Here is a 24,726-nt window from a genome sequence, read left to right as displayed (position 1 = left end):
CAGCAATTTAAGACAAATTTAACTTTTGTGTACATATTTGGTATTACTGTATGCAGCACTGTTATCTGACAGCAGTTATCTGTAACTGGAGTGCACTATTTGCTCTTCAGTTCTAAGATAAAGCTATCTAACCAGCCAGGAAGAACTGGCAGGTTATGCCAATCTGCCAGCAGGTTTATGAATTAATCAATCAATCCCAACTGACAATTTGAATATAAGCTTAACAGTGTAGAAAGTGTTTATCCCTACCCTGCAAAGAAGTTACAGATACATGCTGGCAAGAACCACTACTACTTAAATAGGCAGGAGGCAGTCTCACACATTTTGTTCACAGCTGAAGACCAGAATCCTGCGCTCTTTTCTCTTTAGAAACAGAGAGGTGGTATTCTTCACTCCCAACTTTGGATAAGAAACAAAGCTGATGCCTAGTAAAGAGCAGCCTACACCCTGGGGTGCTTCTAGTCTGCTATCTACCTTGTCAGCTAAGTACAGGCTTTTTTGTTTTATACAAACCTGAGTGGTCTTCTCCAACTGTAGCTTAAGATCTGTAAGTTCCATGTTGGTATCATGTAATTGTGCTTTCAGTTTTTCATTTTCAGCTAGGATCTGTTCATAAAGCTAAGAGAAAATATTCATTTAAAAAAATACCAAATCATAATTCAGTGAGATTTGCTGAAAAATTTAAAAACCATGATTAAGCTGCATGTAAAATGAACAGATACATTAATAGTCTAAAAAGTAAAAATCAGTTATAGTTTTTAAAGATGTTTAGAATTAGCAAGCACTTTACAGAACTGCTACCAAATATTTCTAGAAACAAGCAACTTTGCATAGGGAACACATAACTCACCTTACACGTATTAAAAAAAACATACTTGCCACTTTTTTTGCTTCAGACTTCACAGATTAGACACCACAGTAAACTTTTTGACAAACTCCTCTATTTTAAAGCAAGATCTAAACAAATTTTGACATCATATGTATGTAAGCTAGCCAACATATAAAATAAAAGGCTTCACATATGTATAAAGCAATTTTAATGATACAATCAACTAAAAAAATAATATGATAGTACTTGTCATAAAAAATGGATCTTGGCTCCTCTGGATTTCCCCCTTGCTTTGAAGAGAAAAGTGCAAAAGCCAGAAGCTGTTTTGTAACGTGCATTTTCCCCCACTGTAGTGGTTGCTCTGCTCTTCCATTCAGCTGAGATGCTTTAAGCAGCATTTGTGATACAATGTGAGATTATTTCCAGACAATTTATGAAAAACAATAATAAAGTTCTATTTTCACACAAAAATTATTGGATCAGATACCTTCTTAAAATCAGTGCTATCTTCTTTTTCTAGTCTACTGCAGTATGGTTTTCGATCTTCAAGGTAACTCTGTGACCCCGACCGCCCCTGTGTTGAATCGTAACGATCACCTGAAGACATGCCGAGGGATCCCGTATCATACCTGTAAAAGAAAAGTTCTTATTTTTCTTTGCCTTCGCATTCAAACTGAGACCCACTCACTGTATCAAACATTGTGAGTTTGTCGTTACCCAGCTGAAAACCACCAGATGCAATTATGTATTTTAGTTAAGCCACTGTCTTCTCATTTGATGCAAATTTAATTTTTACATTCCCTCAGTACTTCCAAGATTTTCTGTGTGAAAATGTTTTCAAATTGCTCAGTCTGCCAAGTAAGTGTCTACCTTGTATGCAGAGAAACCTCTTAAATTAAATTATTTAATCCAAGCAAATATTTACATGTCTTAAAGGACTTGATATTAGCTTAGATACTTTAATTCTTCTTTATTTATAAAGAAGACCTATTTTTAAAAAATGTATTACTTTAATTGAAGGGTTTAAAAAAGTAATCTCTAAAATATCGGCTTAGGTGAATTCTCCAAGTTTTATTAGAGATTTCAAAACTATTTGTTGTGAATTCCAGTATTTCAACAGAAGCAGTTTATGAAACAAATCTTCAGCGAAGTCTTTATCCTATTAATCACTAAATTACAACCAGTATTAATAAAATTTAGAATAATTTCACACTGCTCACTCTTCACTGATCAGGTGCTGTAGGAGTTCTATTTAACAGATTTTCAGCACAGACAGAACATAATAAAATCTAATAATTAATTCTAAGGGTCTAAAAACAAATGAAAACTGTTTTTTTAAATGATTGATATTTCTGCATTTCCTTTTTAACAAATCTTAAGGAAATCTGATTTTCAGAGGCTGTAGTACTTTTCTTGAGATTACTTAGAAAATTTTCAGTAGGGTATTCTAAAAGAGGGACAAGAACCTCTTGTCTTCTTCGTAAAAGCTGACTTCATACTGAAAAATTTGTAGGGAATGGTACTGTATCCACTGTGTTCTACAAAATGCCCAGCCTGCCTTCAGTGCGCTACAAATACAGAGTCCAATACGTTCCCCAGAATGGAGTATCCCACCCACACATGGGAAAAAATATTCAGAACTGTAGCTTTACAACCATATTTCATACAAATATTAAATATCATTAACGCCTTTTAAAGCTCAACCCAGCTGACTACTGGGGTTAAGCTGAATTTGTACATAAAGAACTTAAAGTGAGAATACGTGAACAAAAAGTGTAAAAATTTTAAATTAATTTGCTTAAATTGCACATACCTTGAAAGGCTATCACTCTGAGGTGGGGAGGGGGTAAAAAGAGAGAAAAAGAATAGATCAAGTCAATAATTTGATTAAATAAAATATATAACAATCTGTGAACAAGTATAGCCAAACTGTTATGTTAAATGCACACGCTATCCAACAGCATGTATTATCTGAACATTGTCAAGCTTCAATTTTGTTATGTCTGGAACAGAAAAGAAATACGTGCTAGAACGTGCTTGCCAAAATATGATTTACAAGGATGTTAACATTACACTCTAAAAGTTTGGACTGTCCTTTCAGCAGTCGTTGCATTCTGCGATTTGCCTGCCTGTTACCAAAGGCATCAGAACTGTGTTCCCTCAATTCCCTACTCCTTCTTCCTCTTCTCTAACATTAGCAATAATGTTTTGAAAGATCAACATAATAATGAATTCAGCTTAAAATAATAATATAAAATAAGCTACAAGATCATCGTTTCAACATAGCTCGATGGGAAACAAGCTACTATACCAACAACATAAGGAAGTACTTATTAGACTTAATTTAAATGACATAATTTCATTTTTTATATTACTTTCATTCATTCATTCCAGGTAAATCCACAGGCACAAAGTTCACTTACTTTACTTGACAAGCAAAATTTAATTAGAAGTGATGACTTAAGAGTGAGGGAGTGCCCTCTAAGCATTACATCAGTCATGCAAACCTTTTTCCCCTCTGGGTGGTCAATACAAATTGCAATACAATTATAATAACAATCTTGAGTGAAGAGATTTCAGTTAAGAAACTCTACTGATGTATCATCAGTACCTGGACATCCTCCAACATTATTCACCTAGCAGTGGCTGAAGCCTTCCCCATAGGTGGGTTTTTTGGGGGGTGGTGTGGTTTGGTTTGTTTCGTTTCCTTTTTTAGAAGGAAACTGTATTTTTTCAACTTGCATTGAGGAAAATAGCCACATTCTCCACAATACACTCAATCTCCCCTTTAACACCTTGAAGTGCATTTACTACACATAGGATATCAAAAGTTATGTGCTGTAGCCTAACCACTCCTAATAAAACATTGTTATTTTCTATTAAGAGCACGCATAATGCTGAGAACTTAAGGGATTTTGTAGAAAATGTCACAGTTAGGTGGTGCACACCTATGCATGGATAGTTTTTAAGCTACTGGCCACAATAAGATTAACTTCCACCTAAGTAGAAGTCTCATCTTGCATTATCGTATGTTTAAGTAAGATCAGTGTGAGATTACAGAATTCCACCATGTAATCAATGACCTACAAAAACCCCTTTTCCACTGCTTCCTTCTCACCTCAACAAAACAGAGGAAGCTTTGTCCGTAAAGACTTTAGGTTTTCTCTTTTTACCTTGAAGGAATGCTTTTAACCTTTACCTACAATGTAGGACAGCCACCACAAGGAAGTAAACCAGTCCTACATTATTTCTTTCTAAAGGCTGTTTTTCTTTGCTTCTAGTGGACTCCCCATGGTGCCGTGGGAATGTGAAAACCTCCCAGATCTCCATTCCCCTGCTGCACTATAGCTTCCTGAATGGAAAGGCAAGTTATTAACTCACACACAGACCATCTTAAAAACAAAATTTTCCAGCTACACAGGGGGACAACAAATGAACTGGTGAGGTAAGAGAGCACTAATTACTAGAGGCAGGAAAACACAGGCGCAGCCCATTCCCGTTCTCCTGGCTGAGGCTGGGAACCTGAGAAGCTGGACAAGGACTCCGTAATCTTCAGAAAACTCTGCATCAGCGGTTTCCATTCCCTGAAAGCTGTGAAGCCCTGCTCCTGCCGCTCAAGCACCATCCAGCCTCCACACCTCACGGAAAGAGCAGCACATTTCTCAAGCACATGCCTGTTCTTGTTCCTCTCACTTTTCACAAAACACATTTGTTTTGGGTTTTTTTTTAGCACAGTCTTAGCTGGTTTCTTTCTTTATTTTCCCCTTCAATTTCTGTCAGTTCAGCTCAGTCACAATTTTTAACATATGACAAAAAAAAAATATTGTAAAAAGGTGTAAGTCTACAAACTGCATAAAGCTTGAGAAGAACTGATTGCCAACACACATATCCCCGTGCATCCAAATCACACGAAATGGATGTTCTTTGTACAGTCACAGAACTGAGCAGACTGAGCAGCCACAGCTACATTGGCAGCACACAAGCAGTAACAAAAAATTAAAACACATGTATCCTTATCTACACAACCTGAAATAACACTGACGTCTAACCCTATGCCATCAGTCTATACAGACCATAAGGGTGCCCCAAAAGAAACTGTGTATTTGAAAATGTACATTAAGCTTCTAGAGAGGCACATTACATTTTAGTGAGGGTAGGATAATTACCGGTAATGGAAATAAAATATCGAAGTCAGGTGGAATTTTCTGTACTGTTACAAAATGAGTGTTTCTGTACAACTTCCACAGCAGTGAAACTGAGAAACAACATTTGAGTACAGCATTTACTCAACACTATTAATGCCAGTTTCTCATGTTTATTCCCAGAGAATTAGAAGACCTAATGACATTTATTACCCTAATATTGCTAGCTTTCACCTTTCAGAAGTCACATATCTCATCTCTGGCAAAATAAAATTTCAATTCATTTAATTATAACCTAATCACAGTTGTAGTACCTATTCAAATTCTTTTTTTTTTTTTTTTAAATACATCATACTGAAAAACAGGCTTCATGGAAAGACTTTTTTACTTGGAATCCTTCAGTTGCCAAAGTGATCTTCTGACTTCCTTATTTTTGAACTGCTATCCTACAACTTAGTTCTAAGACTATTCTTCTAGCAGGAACACCAATTTCCTTTAAGTAACATGGCATTTTTTGTGTGAATTGAAGAAATTCTCAGCTCTTAACATCGAAAAGCCTCAACAAAACTTCATCAGAACAACCTCCAATTGTCAAAGTGCTTAGCAAAGTCTGACTTCTCTTGAACAGCTCTCCTTTATGGACAAATGATCAGCTAAGAAGTCAAAAGAGTTCTGAAGAACTGAAGAACAAGAAAGCACAAACAAGACAGTTCTTTCAAAGACCTCCGAGATGAGTAAGAGAATTTCTCTGGTTCCTTAAAGATTTCAGGCTAGAAATTATTTTGTCCAAGATCCTTTAATTTTCTTTGTAGCATGCACCCATGTGCAAGGCTTGTTCTTGACCTCCTCTCTTTAGTTTAAATTCTTGAGTTACTGCCAAAGCCCTTGGAAGTTTAGAGTTACCATCTTCTACCTCTGGCTTGTAGCTTCACCAAGGAGAAAAAAAACAACAGCAGCACCACATAAGGGAGTAACAGAGAATTTCACTATTTCCAAAGTTTCTGTCTTTGAATAGCAATACATCAAATAATCAGCACAACTGAAAAAGCATAAATATTTTCTGAATGTTCTTCATTATAATTCAAGTTTATTCATATCTTTCATCTTCCTAGAACGGAAGAGGATTTATAAGCAAATAATGATGAATTTCTACAATAAAGCATGGAAGATTTGTGTCAAAGTGAAAGGAGATCTAGCAACTGCAAAAAGCAAAGTGCAATTTCTTTAGGCATTTAAAAAATAAAAAAAAATACACTTTTTGCCATGGATTTGGGAACAAATTGCCTATTAGAACGTTCAAGATCTACTCCATTGTTATTTTTGTAAGGTGGCAAGATACTGCATTGTCAAAAGTAATATATTTAGTTCTCAGTTTCTCATTGATAAATGCTAAACAGTTGTCTATCAAAGAGGGGAAGTTACTTGAAATCTACATAATGTTTTCAATCTCTGATAAACCATTTGTATGCAAAGGAAAAAACCACCTTAATAAGAAAACAATGAAATTATTATATACCAATTTTAAGATATCTCATAGTTAACAGGATTATAACAATTACAAGGCTAGGATGTTTTCCGCAATTTTGATACTACACTGGAAATTCCATAGTAGGTTTGACAACATTTGAAAAGAAAACTTAAAACCACATGAAATACTTATTTTGATATTGAACTCACTTTCACTCTGTTTTTGTATTTTCTGCAGCTGGTATGACAAAAGAGCTTATATCAACAAAGCAAAATCAATTTATGTGGCGAGGTGACAGTGAACTTGGTTCACACATTCAATTTATTTCAGAGCTCTCCATGAACTCAAATCTGATATTATTATGATTTATAATGAAACCAAACTACCAAAATCTTTTGTAGGAAGTATACAGGCTAGGAGAATGTTTTGACTCCTAAGTCAAGCCATGATTAGGCAGCCAATTCTACCCTTCTCCATCATCCCACCCCAACACACCCACCCTTTTAATCATAGATCATATTCATAATTTTGGGCCTGATTTACCACTATTTCACTGTAGTTTGATATGAGTCTATTCTATCAGAAGCAACCACATGCACATTCTACCAAAATGAATTTCTACAGAACTGAATAGGGAGTAATTACAGATCTAAGGATAACGATATGTACTATTGGGAGGAAAGGAAACAGGACTGTGCATTTACGTTAATGTGACACGGAAATAAAAAATACAGCAAACCAAAATTGCACAGAATGAATCTCTTAACTAAAAGATTTAAGGAATGTGTAATGGAAGCTTTTACAAAAAGGAGAGAAACGTCACTTGAGTTTTATTCCTCAGTAATGAACCTGATTCTGCAGTGTGTTACTCCAGGGTTTAGGTCAAAAGAAATACATTCTGCTATACCATTTTACAGTATGGCTTAAGTCACTACTTCCTTTTTAACCCCTCTTCATCCCACTGTCACTCACCATTCAGTTTATAAGGACTTTTTCCATCAAATCAAGCCTATTATAGTGTTTTCCGCTGACTTTTTAACAAGACTACTAATACTGAATTAGGATGTTCAGAAATCCATTTTCTTCAATGGAGAAATTATGCTCTTCAACTTTCTATGCTTCATTATATTAACTTCTCATATTATTTGTTAATTACATTATTGACAGCACTGAGTTTAATTTTGAAAGGTTTTAATTAGCGTGCACAAGTCACTGGACATGATTTATCTGAAAATAACAGAGCAGATGGAACAAAGATTTTTGCAAGGTAGAAACTGAAAGCTCCCTCCAGTAACTTGCTGCAAGACGTCCCTGACCTATGTGTCAGAAATTTCACCTATATTTTCTGGATGCTAAATCTACATGATCAGAATGGAAGAGAAAAACATCAGTTTTAGCTATTGTTAATACTTTAAAAATTGTTATTAAAGTCTGCAAAGGAAATGGCACTGAACCGCAGCCACAAATTATGAATGACAAAGCACCTGTAAGAACTCTACCGTAAGGACTCTTTTAATTGAATCCAACTGCAACCAAAATTTTATGATGTTAGAAAGTTGATAAATTAATTGTCTTTTTAAAATTACCTGAGTTTCTTTCTTATTTGTTCCTTCTTCTGAATCGGACTGGTGTTCCTGTTCATTTTCATCACTCTGGTAAAAAAGGTGGGAGAGAAAAAATAATTAAACTGTTTAAAGCTTACTGAGATTTTAAGGCACTCTACACTTTTAATATGAAAATCTAAGAGCGGTAGAATTCTACCTAACTAAAATTTATAAAGAATATATGGGATATATGATGAAAGTTCTCAAAAATATACATGTTTTCAGCACCAGAAGGAGAGGAAAACAGAACTTTGCATTTGGCACATGAGAATCTTGCTTTTACAAAATTACATACTGATCCCATGACAAAGAAAAGGGAAAGGGAATCAGCTGAAACATCAACTATAACCCTTCTAATCTGACAACAGTTCTTTCAATTTTAAGTACACGGCTACTTGTAATGTGTCAGATAATGAGTCTCATTCTTACAGCTTTGGTATGCATGCAATAGAAAGAACTGTTCAGTGATTATTTCTTCCTTAGATTATGATTAATTCCTATTAAGTTATGGTTATTACAGTATTCTAAAATTCTTTTTAGCATTATCAACATTACTTCGACTTAATTTTGATTTTGCTCCTGAAAGCTTCAAAACAGAGTAACAGAGAATACATAACTTGAACAAGCATCAGTTTTTCCAGAATAATTAGTTATATACTGTATTACTCTAAACTATTCTCTATTTTAAGTATACACTGGACACATTTCATATTGCTATAAGCTAAGGCTATAAATCAGCAGTAGCAGTCATTTACTTACATCATGAGTCCAAAAAGAAACTCCTGTAGATCGTCGTTTTTCTCTTGGTCGCCGCCTTTCCCTTATAGACTTAGGCTGTGACTTATCTTCTTCCTTTTCTTCCTCTTTTTTGCCCCCTTCTGTTAATAACAACTTTCTTGTTCATTTAAGTATGACACAACCTAATTTTCTAAAAATTTTCTTAAATAATTCTCAGTCTTTAAAATGCTTACAATTAATGTTTTTACGTGAAATTAATTCACTAAAGAGCTTCTTACCTCATACATAGCTCTAAAATACTGTAAATATTGTTCCAATTGGCAAATAGGAACTGCAAAATACTAATTCCACCTCAGCCACCTAAACAAAATGTTTCAATGTAACAGTAATACACTACAAATTGGACTTGAAAATTGAATTTTCAAAACTGTCACATAATAATCCAAACAACATCTGTGTCAGTAGATGTATAAAGGTACAAAATAAGAGAAGATAATTCTTCACCATTCTTCATCAAACAAGGTTTTTTTGCTTACATCAAGAATTCTGTATTAAAAAAACCCACTTTTAAAAGTCTGTTAAGTCCTCCTTAGAGTCCCCCTTTTCATCACGGTCCTCTCCATTTTCCCCTCTAAGGCAGAATAAAATGGGATCTCCTAGATTAGATTAATACTATATTACAGATTTCCTTTTTCTTTAAAAGAAATGCAATTGCAATTCAAACCCCACATAATACCTCAGGATTGTGTTTGTTCCCCTGTATGTTTACAAGTAATTTGTTAAAAAAAAAAAAAAAAATTAAACAAACCTGCCCAAACCAAAGTTATTTACTTATTACCATGCAGTCTACTCAGTTTGCTATTCTTTTATTAAAGAAAGAAACCATAGATTTGAGTTCAGATCGAAGCATCACTACTAACTTTACCATTGTTGGTCTTCAGAGGTAAATAAACATTTTAGCGTGAAGCAAGAATTAAACAGAAAAGAAAGAAATATAAATATTCATGGTGAACATAAAACTTTCCCGATTAAATAAATGATTATTTTACCTCTGGGCTTTCAGACGGTAATGCATTTCTCCTCCTAAAGTCGTAATTTGAAAAAAACCTGCTGTAGCTAATATTTACCCATGAAAATCTTTTCCATAGAACAGTCTAGAAAGAGTTGCCTACGGTAAGCATGCATTACTGAAAAATCTTAATCTAAATTTCAGTTCATGTTAGGACAGAGGGAAAAAAAATCAGAAAGCATATCCCTGAAGCTTAGCTCCAATAAATTCCTCAGAAAATACCAGTCTAGGGAACATGGCAATACTGCTATATACTTCATGAGATTTGATCAATGAATGATTTAATCTTATCCTCTATATAATAAAATTATCAAATTTGATCAGTAATCCTATACTGAATAAATAACTTTAATTAAAGTATTTCTCCCAAGTCAACAGCAGAATGCCTCGGAAAGAGAACAGGAGATCACTCTGTATGTCAAGAGCCTCCTCCTTTGACAGGCAAGTAATCACGCAAAGTATTTCTGAGAATTATAGCAGATGATTCTCATTTGAAATAAGGGCAAAAACTCTGTGACAACAAAGAAAAGCTTTTTTCTAACCTCAGAATCACACATCTAATCCTCAGCTTAAGATTAGATAAACCAGTTAAGTATCTAGAAGTATGGTTAAATACATTAAATATTCTGAACTAACACCACACTACCACTAAAAGTATCCCCTTCCCTCCTCTGTTTTCAGCTGCTCATGAAACCATGAGAGGTCCTTAAAGCATTAAAGCATCATTCCAAGTCCTTCAATGTGGAAGGACCGAAACAAAATCCCAGTTATTTAGCAATTATTTAATCAAGTAAAATTCCTCCTCAATACCTGCAAATATTTAAACTCTGAAATGTGATATTTTATTATAGTTGCTGTGTTAAAAGAAATGAAAGCATTATGTGGATACCGACGGCAGTATATTTGATGTTTCTATGACCCACCAACGGAAAACCCAGATTCACGTACTAAACAGCTGCAAAACACCACCAAGCACAGAAAACCTTTTTTCCTCTCTATACGCAAGTTTTGGAATTTCTTACGGAAGACGGAGTAAGATACATTCTCAGTGGTCTTACATATCACATGCCATTTTGAACTATCTTTAGAAACGTAAGCTGCCCTTTGTCAACTAAAACAAACAAAAAAACCCCTTCACAAACAGTACTCCTACCTCTCTCACTTTCCTTTGTTCCACTCCGAGAATAGGCAGAAGTTATACCTATAAGGCTGTTTGGTCTGTTTAGTTGACTTGAAGTTGAAAGAGAGCTAGTGGAGGTGGAGAGCGAAGAGGTGGATGATGATGAAGTTGAAGTTGAAGTTGGTCTATAGCGATGATATGGCTATTCAGCAGAGAAATGTCAAAATTAATTTACAAAGATTAAACAAATATAAACCACAGGATATTAAAATACTTAAATATATAAACAATTCTTATAGTAGTACCAAAATTATAATATTATAGTTGGAGTTAAGATTCATATAATTTCTCTACCTAAAGAGACCCATCATGAAAATACCTCTTCAACAGTTCGGGAATATCTTTGTCTATAATCATCATCTTTAGTTTCAGATTCTTTCTTTTCTTCTTGTTTTTCTTTGTCTTGCTTTTCTTTCTCTTCTTTTTCTTTTTCTTCATTTTCCTGTTCTCTGGTTCGCGTGGGGCGACTTCTTCCTATAGTTTTTTCAGCTTCTTGAAGATCTGTCAGTGTTACACCCTGTGAAAACAGCAGTCAGCAAACAACATTTCAATATATCACTCGTATTATTGTAGATGATCACATTATATAAATATATATCTTAAACAGAAAATTCATCTTAAGAAAATTAATTCTATTAAGAAATAAATTTTACCTATACATTCTACCCGTGAGCTTTTCTCTCAAATCTTGGAACCAAACATCCCTCTTCAATCATTGGCAAGCATTTGATCTAATGTGATCTACCACAGATTCTCCAGCAACACAATTTTTAGTTGAACTAGTACATACAGATCATGTAGAAAATCATGTAGAAATCATTTAAGAACCCATTAGATCCTTCCAATATCATCATAAGCATACTAAGTATTTTTGGAAGAACCCTAAAAATAAAATTTTCAGAAATGTTGCTATTTTACAAATTCACTCACTGCAACTGGATTTTTAGGTCAACAACACAAAAAATTTTGCATTGACAGCACCAGAGAAAGCTACAAGTCATTCCTTATTTCCTTGTTATTCTGAGGCTAAAAACTAGTTTTGAAATAAGCCCAAAAAGCAAACAATTTTTGAAGACAACTTTTCTCTACTGCACTTTTCAGTGTATTACTGAGATACTTCTCAATACATTTCGTGACCTGTTCTTCAAAGCCAACTTTGCAGCTTATCAGTTATTTAATTGCTTTTTGTGCTGATAATGTTTTAGTGTAGTAATTCCTTGTAGCTTCTCCACTGTAAAGATTCAACAATAGCTGGCCTGTGGTTTGACTACCTCTCAGGGCTCTGGATTAGTATCAAGAGGTAAAAAAGAACTCCAGTAAGATAAACTGGCATCAAGCAGTGTGGATCTCTCAATAGGAAAGGTAACCAGAAATACCTGAGGGGTTTAAAACTGCCAAGATTTGAAAGTAACATCAGTAAACCTTATAGGTATAGACTTGGCCTTAAAGCAGATAAGGACGATGGCTAGAGTATTTCGTTGTGCTGTTTTATCCAGGGACTATTTGCTGATTGTTCTCAGTTTGTCAGCTGACACGAAGCGATGGGTAGACAGTCTCCAGAGGACAGTGGTTGGTAATTGCTCCACTGCCCAAAGAGCGCTCAAGTACCATTTAGAGATAATCTATTTTGCTACTGTCACATCCTTGCCTATGTCAGGATTGCACTGGTTGCAATTCAATATGAGGTAGTTCTGATAGAAATCGGGAAGAACCACCAAATATATCAGTATGTAAACTAAGAGAGAGAAACGCTGAAAGGAGACATGCAGTTAGATTCTAGATTATTAGCAAGTAACAAAAAACTCTTCCGTGGTACTCTTCCATGTCCACACAAACTAGGTTGAATGTATTTTTTTCTATGCCATGGATCTTATTAGCTATCAATACATTGGTCAGCTCAATCACATTATCTTCAATAGTCCATGCACAGAAAAAAGACCTAGAAATGGAAGTAAATACAGTACGCTATGCCTATTTCTCAAGTATTAAGTCTTCAGCCAGAAGCATATAGCTGTTAGTTCTTGAAGAATTAAAAGTCTTAGATTTAAACTTCTACATAACATCAGATACAATTACTTGAGTAAGCCATTTTACCATAATGCAATCAAAAACTTCCTTTCAGTGGAGGAGTACGGGCTTTCAAATTTGTATTAAGTCACTCTTCAGTGATTAGAAAAAGCACCTTTCAGTACGCAATGAAGGGTCCTAAAGCTTTCAGGGAAGAAAGGAAAAAAACAAGAGGCTTTATTTCATCTGGTACAAGTTGTTTTATACCAGGAAGACCCATCAGTTTACTTGGAGCTTTACTGGGAAATTAAAACTTCACTGTAGTCGGGGAGCTGCATGGGTATGTTTCCATAAATGTAGAAGCTGTAATAAAACTATACCTGCGTAGATCTTCTAGACTGTCTTGCTTGCCTGGATCTAGCTTTTCTTTGGGACTCTGACTCTTCATCCCGTACTGGAGTGAGGTATGATCTAAAGAGTTAATTACAAACAAAATTGGCAAACAATAATTTTTGTACAAATGCATTAAATGGTCAGGAAAAACCTCCACAACACGATATGACTGAAAACCAAAGCAGTTAGAAGAAAATCTTAAACTATATGATGGATTACATTTTAGACATTTCATCCATACCATAATGATCTATTCATCAAGATAGCAGCCTTACAACTCAATTAAAATACACAATGTTTTCCTACTTAATTTAGGTTTGTTTTTACCATTTTCTCTAAATATAACTTAAGCTTTTGCACTATTTTACTTACATAGGGGTAGAAGACCTCAGAGATTCAGCCAGTTACACATTTATGCATAAAATACGTGTGTGTGCGTGTTAACTTTTAACACAACTTGTAGCCTTTTAGAAAACGCTAAACATACTGCTAATGCAGAAAACCTAATTATACCATCTATTGTATCAGAGATTAAAAATCCTTGAGAAGGTGGTTACCATATTTTCACATGAATCATCCATGCTTTGAGTAATCCAACTCCCTTTGAAAAAACTGTGCTTAAAAATAAATCCTCATGAAACCCACAAAAATCCTGCAGAGTAAGCAGGTAATTGTAATCAAAGCCAAAAGGCTACTAGAGTAGACATACAAGGTCTGGACTCTTTAAAGAAATTCTCCAACCCAGGCAACTGGGGTAAAAAAAATTACATAGAGATACATATACATGCATAAATGTATATATCTGTATGTATGTAATATATATGTATGTAAAACCATCATTAAAGAACTTTAAAGTTTTTAATGCATTTGTTGATTTTCTAATACAGAATATTCTGGGAATGCTGTTATAATTTAACATTTTAAAAAAATCCTTAGATTAGCTAAAAATTAGAAAAATCTGAAAAAGCAAAATCAAAAGGCTGCTAAAAGGTTGCTTAAAACACAAAACCTCTCTGAACTTCCTTAGATCATAAAGTTAGCTATATTAAAAATAGTAGAGCCAGCTTCTGTAATATTTTATGATTGTCTATATTTTTTACACTTCTTTAGTTAAGAATAATTGGATAATGATTCAATAATTGGCTAATGATTATGTTTGAGAAGCCATCACCTATTAACACTTAAACCACTTATCTATGGAAAGAGCAGTTCTTTGGTCACCTAATTATGGTATTTGTCAGTCTTGGCACATACTAAAAACAGTTCTAAAACAATTCTAAGCTTCTAAAATAAATTTCGATTACACAGACCTATGGAGTACTGCCCATGTTCTATAGCTCTACTAAACAAATTAGCCCCAAAACACAGGAAAATATTTATAAATAGCTGCTATATTTACAAATATATATAGATATAGAAACATCCCCTATCTTAATAAGACACATCTTAAAAAACACCCACTATATTAATTTGATTTTTATATCCTGTTCTCTTGCAAAGAACATTTTTTTATAGATCTTCCATATTCCTAGAGCCCTAGGGCCTACTATATTAGGAAAAGGGTGCCTGTTAGCTGCTTTAGCTAACATAAATAAAACTGAAATACTACCTACCTAGGAGGCTTTGATTGCAGAGCGGGTGTAATCTTTAGGGCTTGAAAATTGCTACAGATTACTCCACATAACTTGCTCTTTAGTACCTGGTGTACATACTCCTACCCTCCAATAAATCTGAAATACTTTAAACCTCACTGAGGGAAAATGAAAACTCTCAACTTGCCAGGTGCGCACTACAGCTACTGTCAGAGTGGAAAGTGCCCTTCCTTAACATCCCTTGCGTATGCCACACAGGTTACCTATGCAGTATTATTCATGATACAAAGATTTAAAGATTCAAGTTCGTCATTCTCCTCCCTGTTTCTCTAAACCAATCCTAAAAATTAGATAAAGCATATAGCTTCTTCAGCTATTCCAAAAGGATGCACCATTACGTGCTTCTTTACTACAAGTAGTTTATAATGTGTTTACTTTTCAAATATTCTTTGAAATACTATTTCAAACATACTGTCTAAATACACACTTTCAGTCTACACATATGGATTAACCAACTTCATTTCTTAATAAAATATTTAGCATATAATATTTCATATACAGACAAGTTTTCATGTGCATATAAACACAAATAGATACACACACGCACATATATATATATGTATCTGTATATATACAGATAGATATGCATGTGCTGATATTTGGAGTACCACCTTCTCACATGCATGCAGTAATTATTCCCGTTTTGCTGATTTCTAAGGCTTAATGGATATTTTAATATGCCATCAAGAATGCATCTGCAACAAGTGTATTACACAATAGGCCCAGAGTCAGATAAAAGCAGGGCATTTCGGGCCAATTGCAGGTATCTAAAACGTATGTAGTATATGCGCATTAGTATACACACACTAGTGAGAGCAAACGAGACAGCAAAAGCCTTAATTCTAAATTTCCTTGCTTTTCTAGCTCATATGAGACTGAAGTAGCATTTGCATTTTAAAATTGGAACTACTTTTGAAAAAAAGAGGCACTTTGTTGGTTTTGCTTTTCCTTTGTCAGGTTCAGCCAAATTTCACTACGGAAAATGCAGGTTCTGACTATGGTTGTTATTGAAATGGATTGTAAGCACTTGTGGGCACCTCCCAAATCACGATGGGGAAGAAAGAAAAAAATCCCCATTTCATAAAAGTTATTTCATCTCAGTTTTGGGTATGAAAGGAAGAAAACAGACTATCCTAAATAGGCCTAAAGCTATGAGGAATCTTTAAATGTTGCTGCTGCCCTAAGTGAACCAAAAGAATCCAGGTTTCTTCTGTAAGAATGCACAGCTTCATTACCTCTGTGAACGTACAGAGATACACACATCTGGCACTCACACAGGAGTTACATTTCAAAACCACTGCGGAGCAACACAGAAATCTGAACTTGCATTTCAGTGGAAGGGTTAAAGGATAAACATTTACAAATATCCAGAAGAAGAAGAACCCAGGGAAAGCTAACAGGAATTAACAACCTTATGAAATCTTATTTTTGCTTCTATAAATAGCAGGTAACAACTCTTTCTGGAAACATAAATGTGCACCAATCTTAATTCATCCTCCACGTAATTATAACAGAAAAACCACTGTATTCTTAAAATGAGATTTACATCAGATTCTTACTCATTCTTCATACTGAATAGCTCTTAAACCATTGCATTTACAACTGTATATTACGTTTCAAATAGAAGAGACCCTAAATGATGCAATGAAATAAACAGAATGTGTTGGATTCAACACTCTTTTCTCAGTAGTGCCAGGCATACAAAATGACTGAAAAAATGCTATGTTGTAACTTACTAGCACACTGCCAGTGGCACAGTAGCTCACCCAGCAGCAATGCATTTGTAGAAAGTAATTAATTATTGATTTTCTTATTTTTAATTCAGCCTTTTTGCAGTTTCATTATGGGTATTTTTAAGAGGACTCATTTAATCTATTAACAGAAACACAAATTTGAAAATACTGCATACCAAATGAGAACTCAAGGCCAGTCAAAAATATACAATATCAAAGTTTAAATTTCATGAATGGTCTCTACCAGTACTAAGCCCTTACATAAACTGAGGCACGTCGCTAGTTGTTTCAATACACAGGAAGCAAACAACACTGCTTTACATACTATACTATCCAAATTTGTGGCAACCAACACATTCCTTTAAATAAGAAAAAAATATAACTTTTATATAAGAGCAACATTACTCTTAGGACCTTTACACACCTCCGTCTCTCCCTGACCTCTGATGTTGAGGACACAGTGCCAGAAGTAGCTGTAGTCATGGCTGTGGTAGTGGCTGTAGCATTTACAACAGATGGTGCAACAGGAACGGTCACTGCTGTAGGAACACTGTCCTTTTCTTTCTCAGTACTATCCTCAGCCCACAAACGATTTGAGGTACTACAGCATAACAAGCAGCAACACAAAAAAAGAGAAAAGGAAACAGCTAAACAATGAAAGCACTTTACTAAACAACTAATAACATGTAAATTGAGGGATGGATTTTTTTTTAAAAGCAAACTGAGAAATGTCTCTACTATGAAAGCTCAACTTGAGCTATTCAATTGAATAAATTAAGAATTGAGCAGTTCACAATAATTGAACTTTTATTCTTCACACCCTTCTAACATTGGATTTATTCTTTTATACCAACATGGCTGTCACTTTATAGTAGAAAGCCATTCACAATTTTCAAGCCAAATTGTACAAAATTAAAACAAATTTAACAGGAAAGTGAAAAAATCCAGAGCCCCAGGATCTACTAAACAAGAACGCATGCACATACGTAAGCACACAACATACCTGACAAAAAAAAAAAAAAAAAAAAAAAGCAAGCAGCGTGCTGGTGCCATTACCTGCTTTGTACACCTGCTGAAGTAGAACCCGTTGTACTCTTTGTAGTAGTGTTTGTGCTGGCAGGCAGTGTTTTCTGAAGACCAGCAGAAGAGGTAACCGTTGATGCAGTACTTGGAACATTAGAACTAATCAAATCATCTTGTCTTCTACCAAAGGAGCCACTGAAGGAGAGACATGTACAATGGATGCATTTGCATTACTTATCTTTGCTCACTGAAATATCACAAAGCTGTGAATGATCCATTAAATTCCTGCCCGTGTATTCTGTGTCTCGGTTGAGTCTCGGAAACTTCTGGGGTAAAAGAAGCATTTTCAAAAGCCATTTTCTTCACTATTTCCTTGACTAGGACTTTTAATTTATGACTTCAGAGGGCAGCAGAAGTGTCCCTTAGTCCTGACCATTTCTCCACAGGAAGAGAATATAAAGAATGGAATCTCACTGGTTTATGTATGACTGTCTTGATCGCATCTACTGAAGTATTCATATAGGGCCCGCAATGTCCCATTTTTAAACTGCTGTTTCACCCACACTGAATACCTCAGAAAATGCAGAATTTTACTCCACAGCTTGTCAGAAAAGAAAATGTCATCAGTGTCACTCCTCTTACAATTTTCAACCAATAAAATGTACTGGTTTTTTTTTTTTTTTAGTCATTCCCAGAAAGATTAAGCTCCCACTCATGCTTTTCCCTTGCTCTTCAAGTTGTAAAGAAGATCCAGTGTTTTCCACATTTTTATTCATTGGTTCTGGCTGAACAAATTTTGCATTACCAAGTCAGGGTGCTTGCCCATGACTGAACCTCAGAATCCACAGTTAGGACAGACAGAGCATCATATTACTAACTGCAAAAGATTTAAGGAAAGATGCTTGTCATTCTGCAACTGATAATTTGTTGTATTACTATCAATTCTAAAATGACAAAGAAAAAACAATTGTACAAGAACAACTAAGGAAGTACACCGTTAAAGCACCACATGCAATTTAAAAGTGACAAGTACGTTTTGTTTGAAGACTGCAGCATAAATATTGATAAAAGCTAGCATGCAAAGACTGTTCTCATATATCAACTGTTGATATTTTCCATCCAGAACAGGAAACCTGTGCAAAATCTTTCCTAAACCTGAAGTTAGGAAAACTGAGTTTTCTTTTTAAGGCAGGAGGTTAACAAAGATGTAAGATGTATTATGCTGTATGAAACGGCCTGACTACATGCCACTGACAACATCAACGTCAAGACAAAAAAAAATTAAGTACCCATCACCACAGACATCATCAGCACATATCAATATGCAGCTTAGCTACCTGAATAACAATCTTTTCTTTTGAGCTATTCATTTTAGATATTTATGGCTCCACTAATTCCATTGAAGAACTTTACTCACATAGCTACATTGTAACTACACAACAGAGTAAAGTTAAGCATGTACATATTTGCAGGATATGATTCCTTCTGAGAAAATCCTGCAAGATAGGAACTATGCACAACTGAAAATTATTTTCATATTACTCATCATTTACTTTGCATTCAAGTTAGTTTTATGCATGCATTCTATGATGCCGATACTCAAGGTAGGTGTGGCTATAAACTACCGTTATGGAGAGCAGCCCAAAACCTCTGATACCGTCATGCAAAACCAAAATTCAACAGAGACGATATTTTTCCCCTTTTCAGATACCAAGCAGAATTACTTCTATTCCAACATTTAAAATAGTTATCTTTGGCTACTGAACTAATCTGGAAAGAGTCAAATGAACCTCAAACTGAAATAAACAATAGGAAAAACGAAGCATATAATTTTAATTATATAGCAGTTGCTGCAACACTCTAAGCTAGGAAAAATGGTGTAGCTTTAAAATCAGCATAAGAATTGCATCAGCATAAATACATACTTTGCAATTACTATGAATAACATTTCAACATATCACCATTCAATTTTAAACTGTCCTTACAAAGTGATTCAGAAACAATTAAATTGTTTATATCAGAAATAGTGTGGCCAGCAGGAGCAGGGAAGTGATCGTGCCCCTGTACTAGGCACTGGTGCGGCCGCGGCTCGAATACTGCGTTCAATTTTGGGCCCCTCACTACAAGAAGGATGTTGAGATGTTGGAGCGTGTCCAGAGAAGGGCAACGAGGCTGGTGAGGGGTCTGGAGAACAAGTCTTATGAGGAGCGGCTGAGGGAGCTGGGGTTGTTTAGCCTGGAGAAAAGGAGGCTGAGGGGAGACCTCATTGCTCTCTACAACTACCTGAAAGGAGGTTGTAGCGAGGTGGGTGTCGGTCTCTTCTCCCAAGTAACTGGCGAAAGGATGAGAGGAAATGGCCTCAAGTTGCGCCAGGAGAGATTTAGATTGGATGTGAGGCAAAATTTCTTTACTGAAAGAGTGGTTAAACATTGGACCAGGCTGCCCAGGGAAGTGGTTGAGTCACCATCCCTGGAAGTATTTAAAAGACGGGTAGATGAGGCGCTTAGGGACATGGTTTAGTGGGCATGGTGGTGTTGGGTTGACAGTTGGACTCAATGATCTTAGAGGTCTCTTCCAACCTTAATGATTCTATGATTCTATGAAATTGTTTCTTTTAATTTGTAAGCTTATTTTGATAAAAAAAAGGTAAGAGAAAATCATAGAATTTCCCACACCTTCTTTGATAACTTGTGTTTAATGATGTAGGACCTTCATTCAAACTGTTTTTCTTGACATCTTCCTCCCATTTTCTCCTGGTATAGGAACTGCCACCACGTATTGAGCTAGCAGACGAGTCTCTGTAAAAAAGATTTTCTTTTAGCAAACTCATATTAAAGAAGGTTGTTCTTGATGTGAGCTGAAAAGGAGTTTCAAATTCAAGATTAAAACCCTGCATAACACACTTAAAATAAACATAACCATGCAGAACAGGAATAAAATGACCTTTATGGACAATCATTTTGAAGCTCCTGTGGAAAAATACTACATTCATACTAACACTGTTAGAAATGTAATAGAAAAGTAGCATCAAAAGAAAAACTGCTAAAGAGGATTTAATCAACATGAAATCAATCATCAGCTTTTATCTGTGTCCATTGCTGGCTCTGTTTTTCTCAAAAAAAGGAACAAGAGGCTTTTCTGTTTGCTCCCGAGACCATCCAGTACAATAAAGGGAAAAGTACTCAGGTTTTTAGACAATGATTTCATGTTTTTTTTCATTCTTGGATGTTATAAGAAGAGGTTCAAAAGCTCACTAGCCTTTAGAACTCAGGATACTGAAGACTAGTGTAAACAGGCCTGCAGTAGCCATTCCTGAGTGGCCTGTCATGTATCACTAGCTGACATTACTTTAGTCATAAGGAATTTCCAGCCTGTTGTTGCAGTTTATAGCAGCAAGAAATAACCTTGCAAAAATCTACTTAGAAAAACCACCCTGAAAACTGATACTGAGATGCAAAAAACTGAATTTCTAATAAAAACGTCAGCTCAAGATTTGAAGTTCAGATAGAAGGAAGAAAAAAAAAGTCTTTCACAAAACTATACATAAAAGGCAACCAGGTGGGCGAGGGCAAATAAAACAAAACCTTGTAAAGATGTATTTTACGTTCAGATACCTTTGGCCTTCAGAATGTACTTCTTTTTGCACAAAAATTTATGCTAGCACTTCTGCGGTCAGGAACAACTTTAGAAAATGATCAAACACAGGCCAATGCAGTGTTATTTCTTACCACCAAAGAGTAACGCAAATTCTGACTTATCATCTACCACAGAAAGGTCCTGCTGCATGACAAATTTTTCACAATTCCTGAAGGTTTCACTTTGCCGAGACACTATAGACTTCAGCACTTTGGCTGTAGCCTTGACTACTCGACTGAGGCTGGATATCTGAGATTTGTTAATCTAAAAGCCCAGCTGGGATTCATCTTGGAAGTCCTTTCCATTACTCACGGTAGGATGTCAGCCGGATTACACCACATCATCGATAAGCTAGAGAAGCAGGTAGAACAAGAACCCAGCATTAAGCTAAGCAACAAGGACAAAGATCTGGGACAAAGGCCAGAAACCTTAATAATTTATTAAGGTACCTGTAAGGCAGATGGTTGAATTCTACTTGTAAAGAAGGTCAGACTAAATGTCAAAAGTCTCCTATGGCTTTAAGTAAGTAACATGGGTTGTCTGCCACATCATACACTAGGCAAAGTATTGGTGCCTAAATAGGCTGGCCTAAAAGCAGGCTTTGTCTCTGGTACACCAAGGAATACAGAAAGTTCTCAGCTCAATTGTTTGGTCAGAGTTTTTGGGAAGATCTCAAAAGAATAAAAATTGAAATAATAATAATCTCTCTTATAAACAAACCAAAACTGACAAACTCAGCCTCAAAGAATATAGTACTCCAGAGAATGATAAGCACAAACAGAAACTCCAAACTGTCCTGTTATAGAAATACAGATTAAAAAAATCTGGCCAAGTAACATGAGAGATGTTAATAAACTAAGCTGAACTTTAGGGGAGCACGAGAGCTGGAATATCCCTGTTTCGAAACAGAACTTGTCACCCAGAGACTAAACTTAGGCAACAGCATTCTGCAAGCATAAGAAAAGCCAGTATTTATCTTGCGTTTGCACTGAAATGAACCATTCTCAAGAGTAGCAACAAAGAAGCTCCTCTTCAGACCTAAGGAAATTTATCAGTCTTACAGACAATGATTACAATAGCACATTTTGAGCAATGAGAGGATTTTCAGTTCAGGTCATCCAACATTCAGCTATCTAGATACGCTCAAACAGAAACCAGACATTAGGGAGACTTCTAAGTTTTGTACTACGCATTCTATATTAACTCAAGAAAATGTCGGAGTAGAACTTCAGTAAAGAAGAGAAGTGAAAAATGGGAAGGTTCTGACAATGTAAACATGCCATGAAACTACTCCAAATCCTAATGGGTAACAAGCCTACGCACCTAAACTTTTTGTTTCTTTTATACTGAAAGCTACAGAAGAACTATCAGCAAAGAAAGTAAAAATCTCCAAAAGAAGACAAAAAGTCAACATTTAAACAAGAAAAATAGAAGAATTGCTTTTGTAACTTAACTATGATTTTTGTAAATCATTGCTGCTGCATGATATGGTTTTAAGCAAAAACTGTAAGAAACACAGCATTTTATTATCATCAAAAGTAATAACGGAGCCCAGTAGCAGCACTCCATGGCTCAAAGCAGTGAAATGCTTTTAGCACCCTTCAGTAGCTTAAAGTTTACGACTCCATATTTTGGATTTTATTTATTTTCTCCCCCAAGAAGACAACACTCATTGCCCAGTTCTGCTCTTGCCATATAATAATCTGGATTTTAAAAAGGGTCATTATCATTTACAAGATCAAAAACTTTCAGAACTGGATTACCCTATGGACTAGCATAATCTATACAGCAGGATAATGCTATAAATTAGCATTGTCTTAAAATCTCTACGTTTGTCAGCCACTCTAAAATCAAGTAATTTTATATTTAACAGATATTATAACTTCAGTGTCACCTGTTTTCTTTTTCATCAATGTCAGAGGTACTGGCCAGTCGTCTTGGTATTGTAGGTGCAACATATGCAAGTCGAGTTCCTTTTCCATCTTTCTCCTGAAAGACATGTATTTTTTATTAAGTGTTACTCTTATTGATTATACTGCTATTGGCTGGAAAATCATCATTATGACCACTTCAGCTGTACTTATTGTAACCCAATTATACAAATGAGTTTAAAGCTTTAGTTAAATATCATAAGGACTACAATAGGAAAAGGAAACTGTTTATGTTTTCATTCTAGTGATGCAAATGACTTGATTTCTCTTTTTTCTGCTTTGCTGCAGTTCCAACACTGATTACTGAAAGCAACTGTTTTAGTATTTTTACATAGTATAGTATTATTCTTAATCCTGAAAACATTTAAACATTTGTACTTGAAACAGAACCACAAGTTCTATGCTGTTCAGTTACCTGTTCCAAAGTAGTCCTTCACTTTGTACAGTGTATCCATGTTTAATTATAGAACTAAATTTTTGTAAATAAAAAATGACTATGGAATACAGAAAGAGACTCCTTTTTTGTAAGATTCTTTCAACATCACTCTCCAAGTGATGCTGAAACTATCAAACCTCTGAACACCCTTAACTGTAAAAACTACTACTAGCATTGCAAGTCCCAAAAAGGGAAAAGCCCCAGACCTATGTACGAGGTCACCAGACAATGAAGGTGCATACTACACTTTTAAAGAGACTACACAGAAACTGCATAATTTAACTTTTTGGAATTTTGGTAAAGAACAGATGTGTAGTACAGTCTTACTTCTACAATACATCATAAACACCTATACTAAGCAAGGTAGATCAGTTCCTCAAAATGTTGTTTCACACTGAAAACTGTTACCTTTTCTTTGTTGTCCAATGAAGAGGAAAGTCTAGGACTTGAAGCAGAACGCATAACTCCTGCAGAGTCCTTTTCTTTCTGAGCTTCTTTGGAAGCAGTAATCTCTGCAAGCGCACCATAACTACCAGTTTTTCTAAGACCTAACCTCCACGAAGCAGGAGATTCATCTTTCCTCTCTTCTTCTTTGGGAGAAACCTTGGTTGTAGATGTTGGAAACTATAAAATATATGTAAATGAATTCACATTATTAATTTATACTGTCTGTGGTAATTCATGCTCCTTGTGGAGATTTGAAAACACAACTGTTTTTAATAATCATAGAAGTGTTGAATTCGTAGGGCAGTTGTGGTGAGAGACAACCTACACACTCTTCTCTTAAATTAGTTAATGAGATAAGAAATGTAAGACTGGTCAAGGTATACTACTCCTCTAAAAGTTAGCTTAGAAAAACCCACACTTTGTAACACACACTGTGAT

The 24,726-nt window shown here is 35.3% G+C and overlaps 1 protein-coding gene across 1 annotated transcript in view; it reads right to left on the bottom strand.

Annotated features, from left to right (window-relative positions):
- Positions 1–24,726, bottom strand: part of PPP1R12A (protein phosphatase 1, regulatory subunit 12A) — a 76,638-nt gene that overhangs the window by 13,753 nt on the left and 38,159 nt on the right. Inside the window, exons 9-21 of the mRNA XM_009327523.1 lie at positions 24,250–24,465; positions 23,369–23,463; positions 20,514–20,636; positions 17,872–18,033; positions 17,240–17,416; positions 13,418–13,508; positions 11,350–11,547; positions 11,004–11,172; positions 8,803–8,921; positions 8,026–8,091; positions 2,643–2,659; positions 1,317–1,458; positions 514–618 (exon numbers count right to left, since the gene is read on the bottom strand). Of these exons, the coding sequence (XP_009325798.1) occupies positions 514–618; positions 1,317–1,458; positions 2,643–2,659; positions 8,026–8,091; positions 8,803–8,921; positions 11,004–11,172; positions 11,350–11,547; positions 13,418–13,508; positions 17,240–17,416; positions 17,872–18,033; positions 20,514–20,636; positions 23,369–23,463; positions 24,250–24,465 (1,680 nt within the window). The remainder of the gene's footprint in view (positions 1–513; positions 619–1,316; positions 1,459–2,642; positions 2,660–8,025; positions 8,092–8,802; positions 8,922–11,003; positions 11,173–11,349; positions 11,548–13,417; positions 13,509–17,239; positions 17,417–17,871; positions 18,034–20,513; positions 20,637–23,368; positions 23,464–24,249; positions 24,466–24,726) is intronic.

This window comes from Pygoscelis adeliae, unplaced genomic scaffold (genome assembly GCF_000699105.1).
Source record: "Pygoscelis adeliae isolate BGI_AS28 unplaced genomic scaffold, ASM69910v1 Scaffold113, whole genome shotgun sequence".
Lineage (NCBI taxonomy): Eukaryota > Metazoa > Chordata > Aves > Sphenisciformes > Spheniscidae > Pygoscelis > Pygoscelis adeliae.
This window is presented reverse-complemented; position numbering and strand designations above follow the sequence as displayed.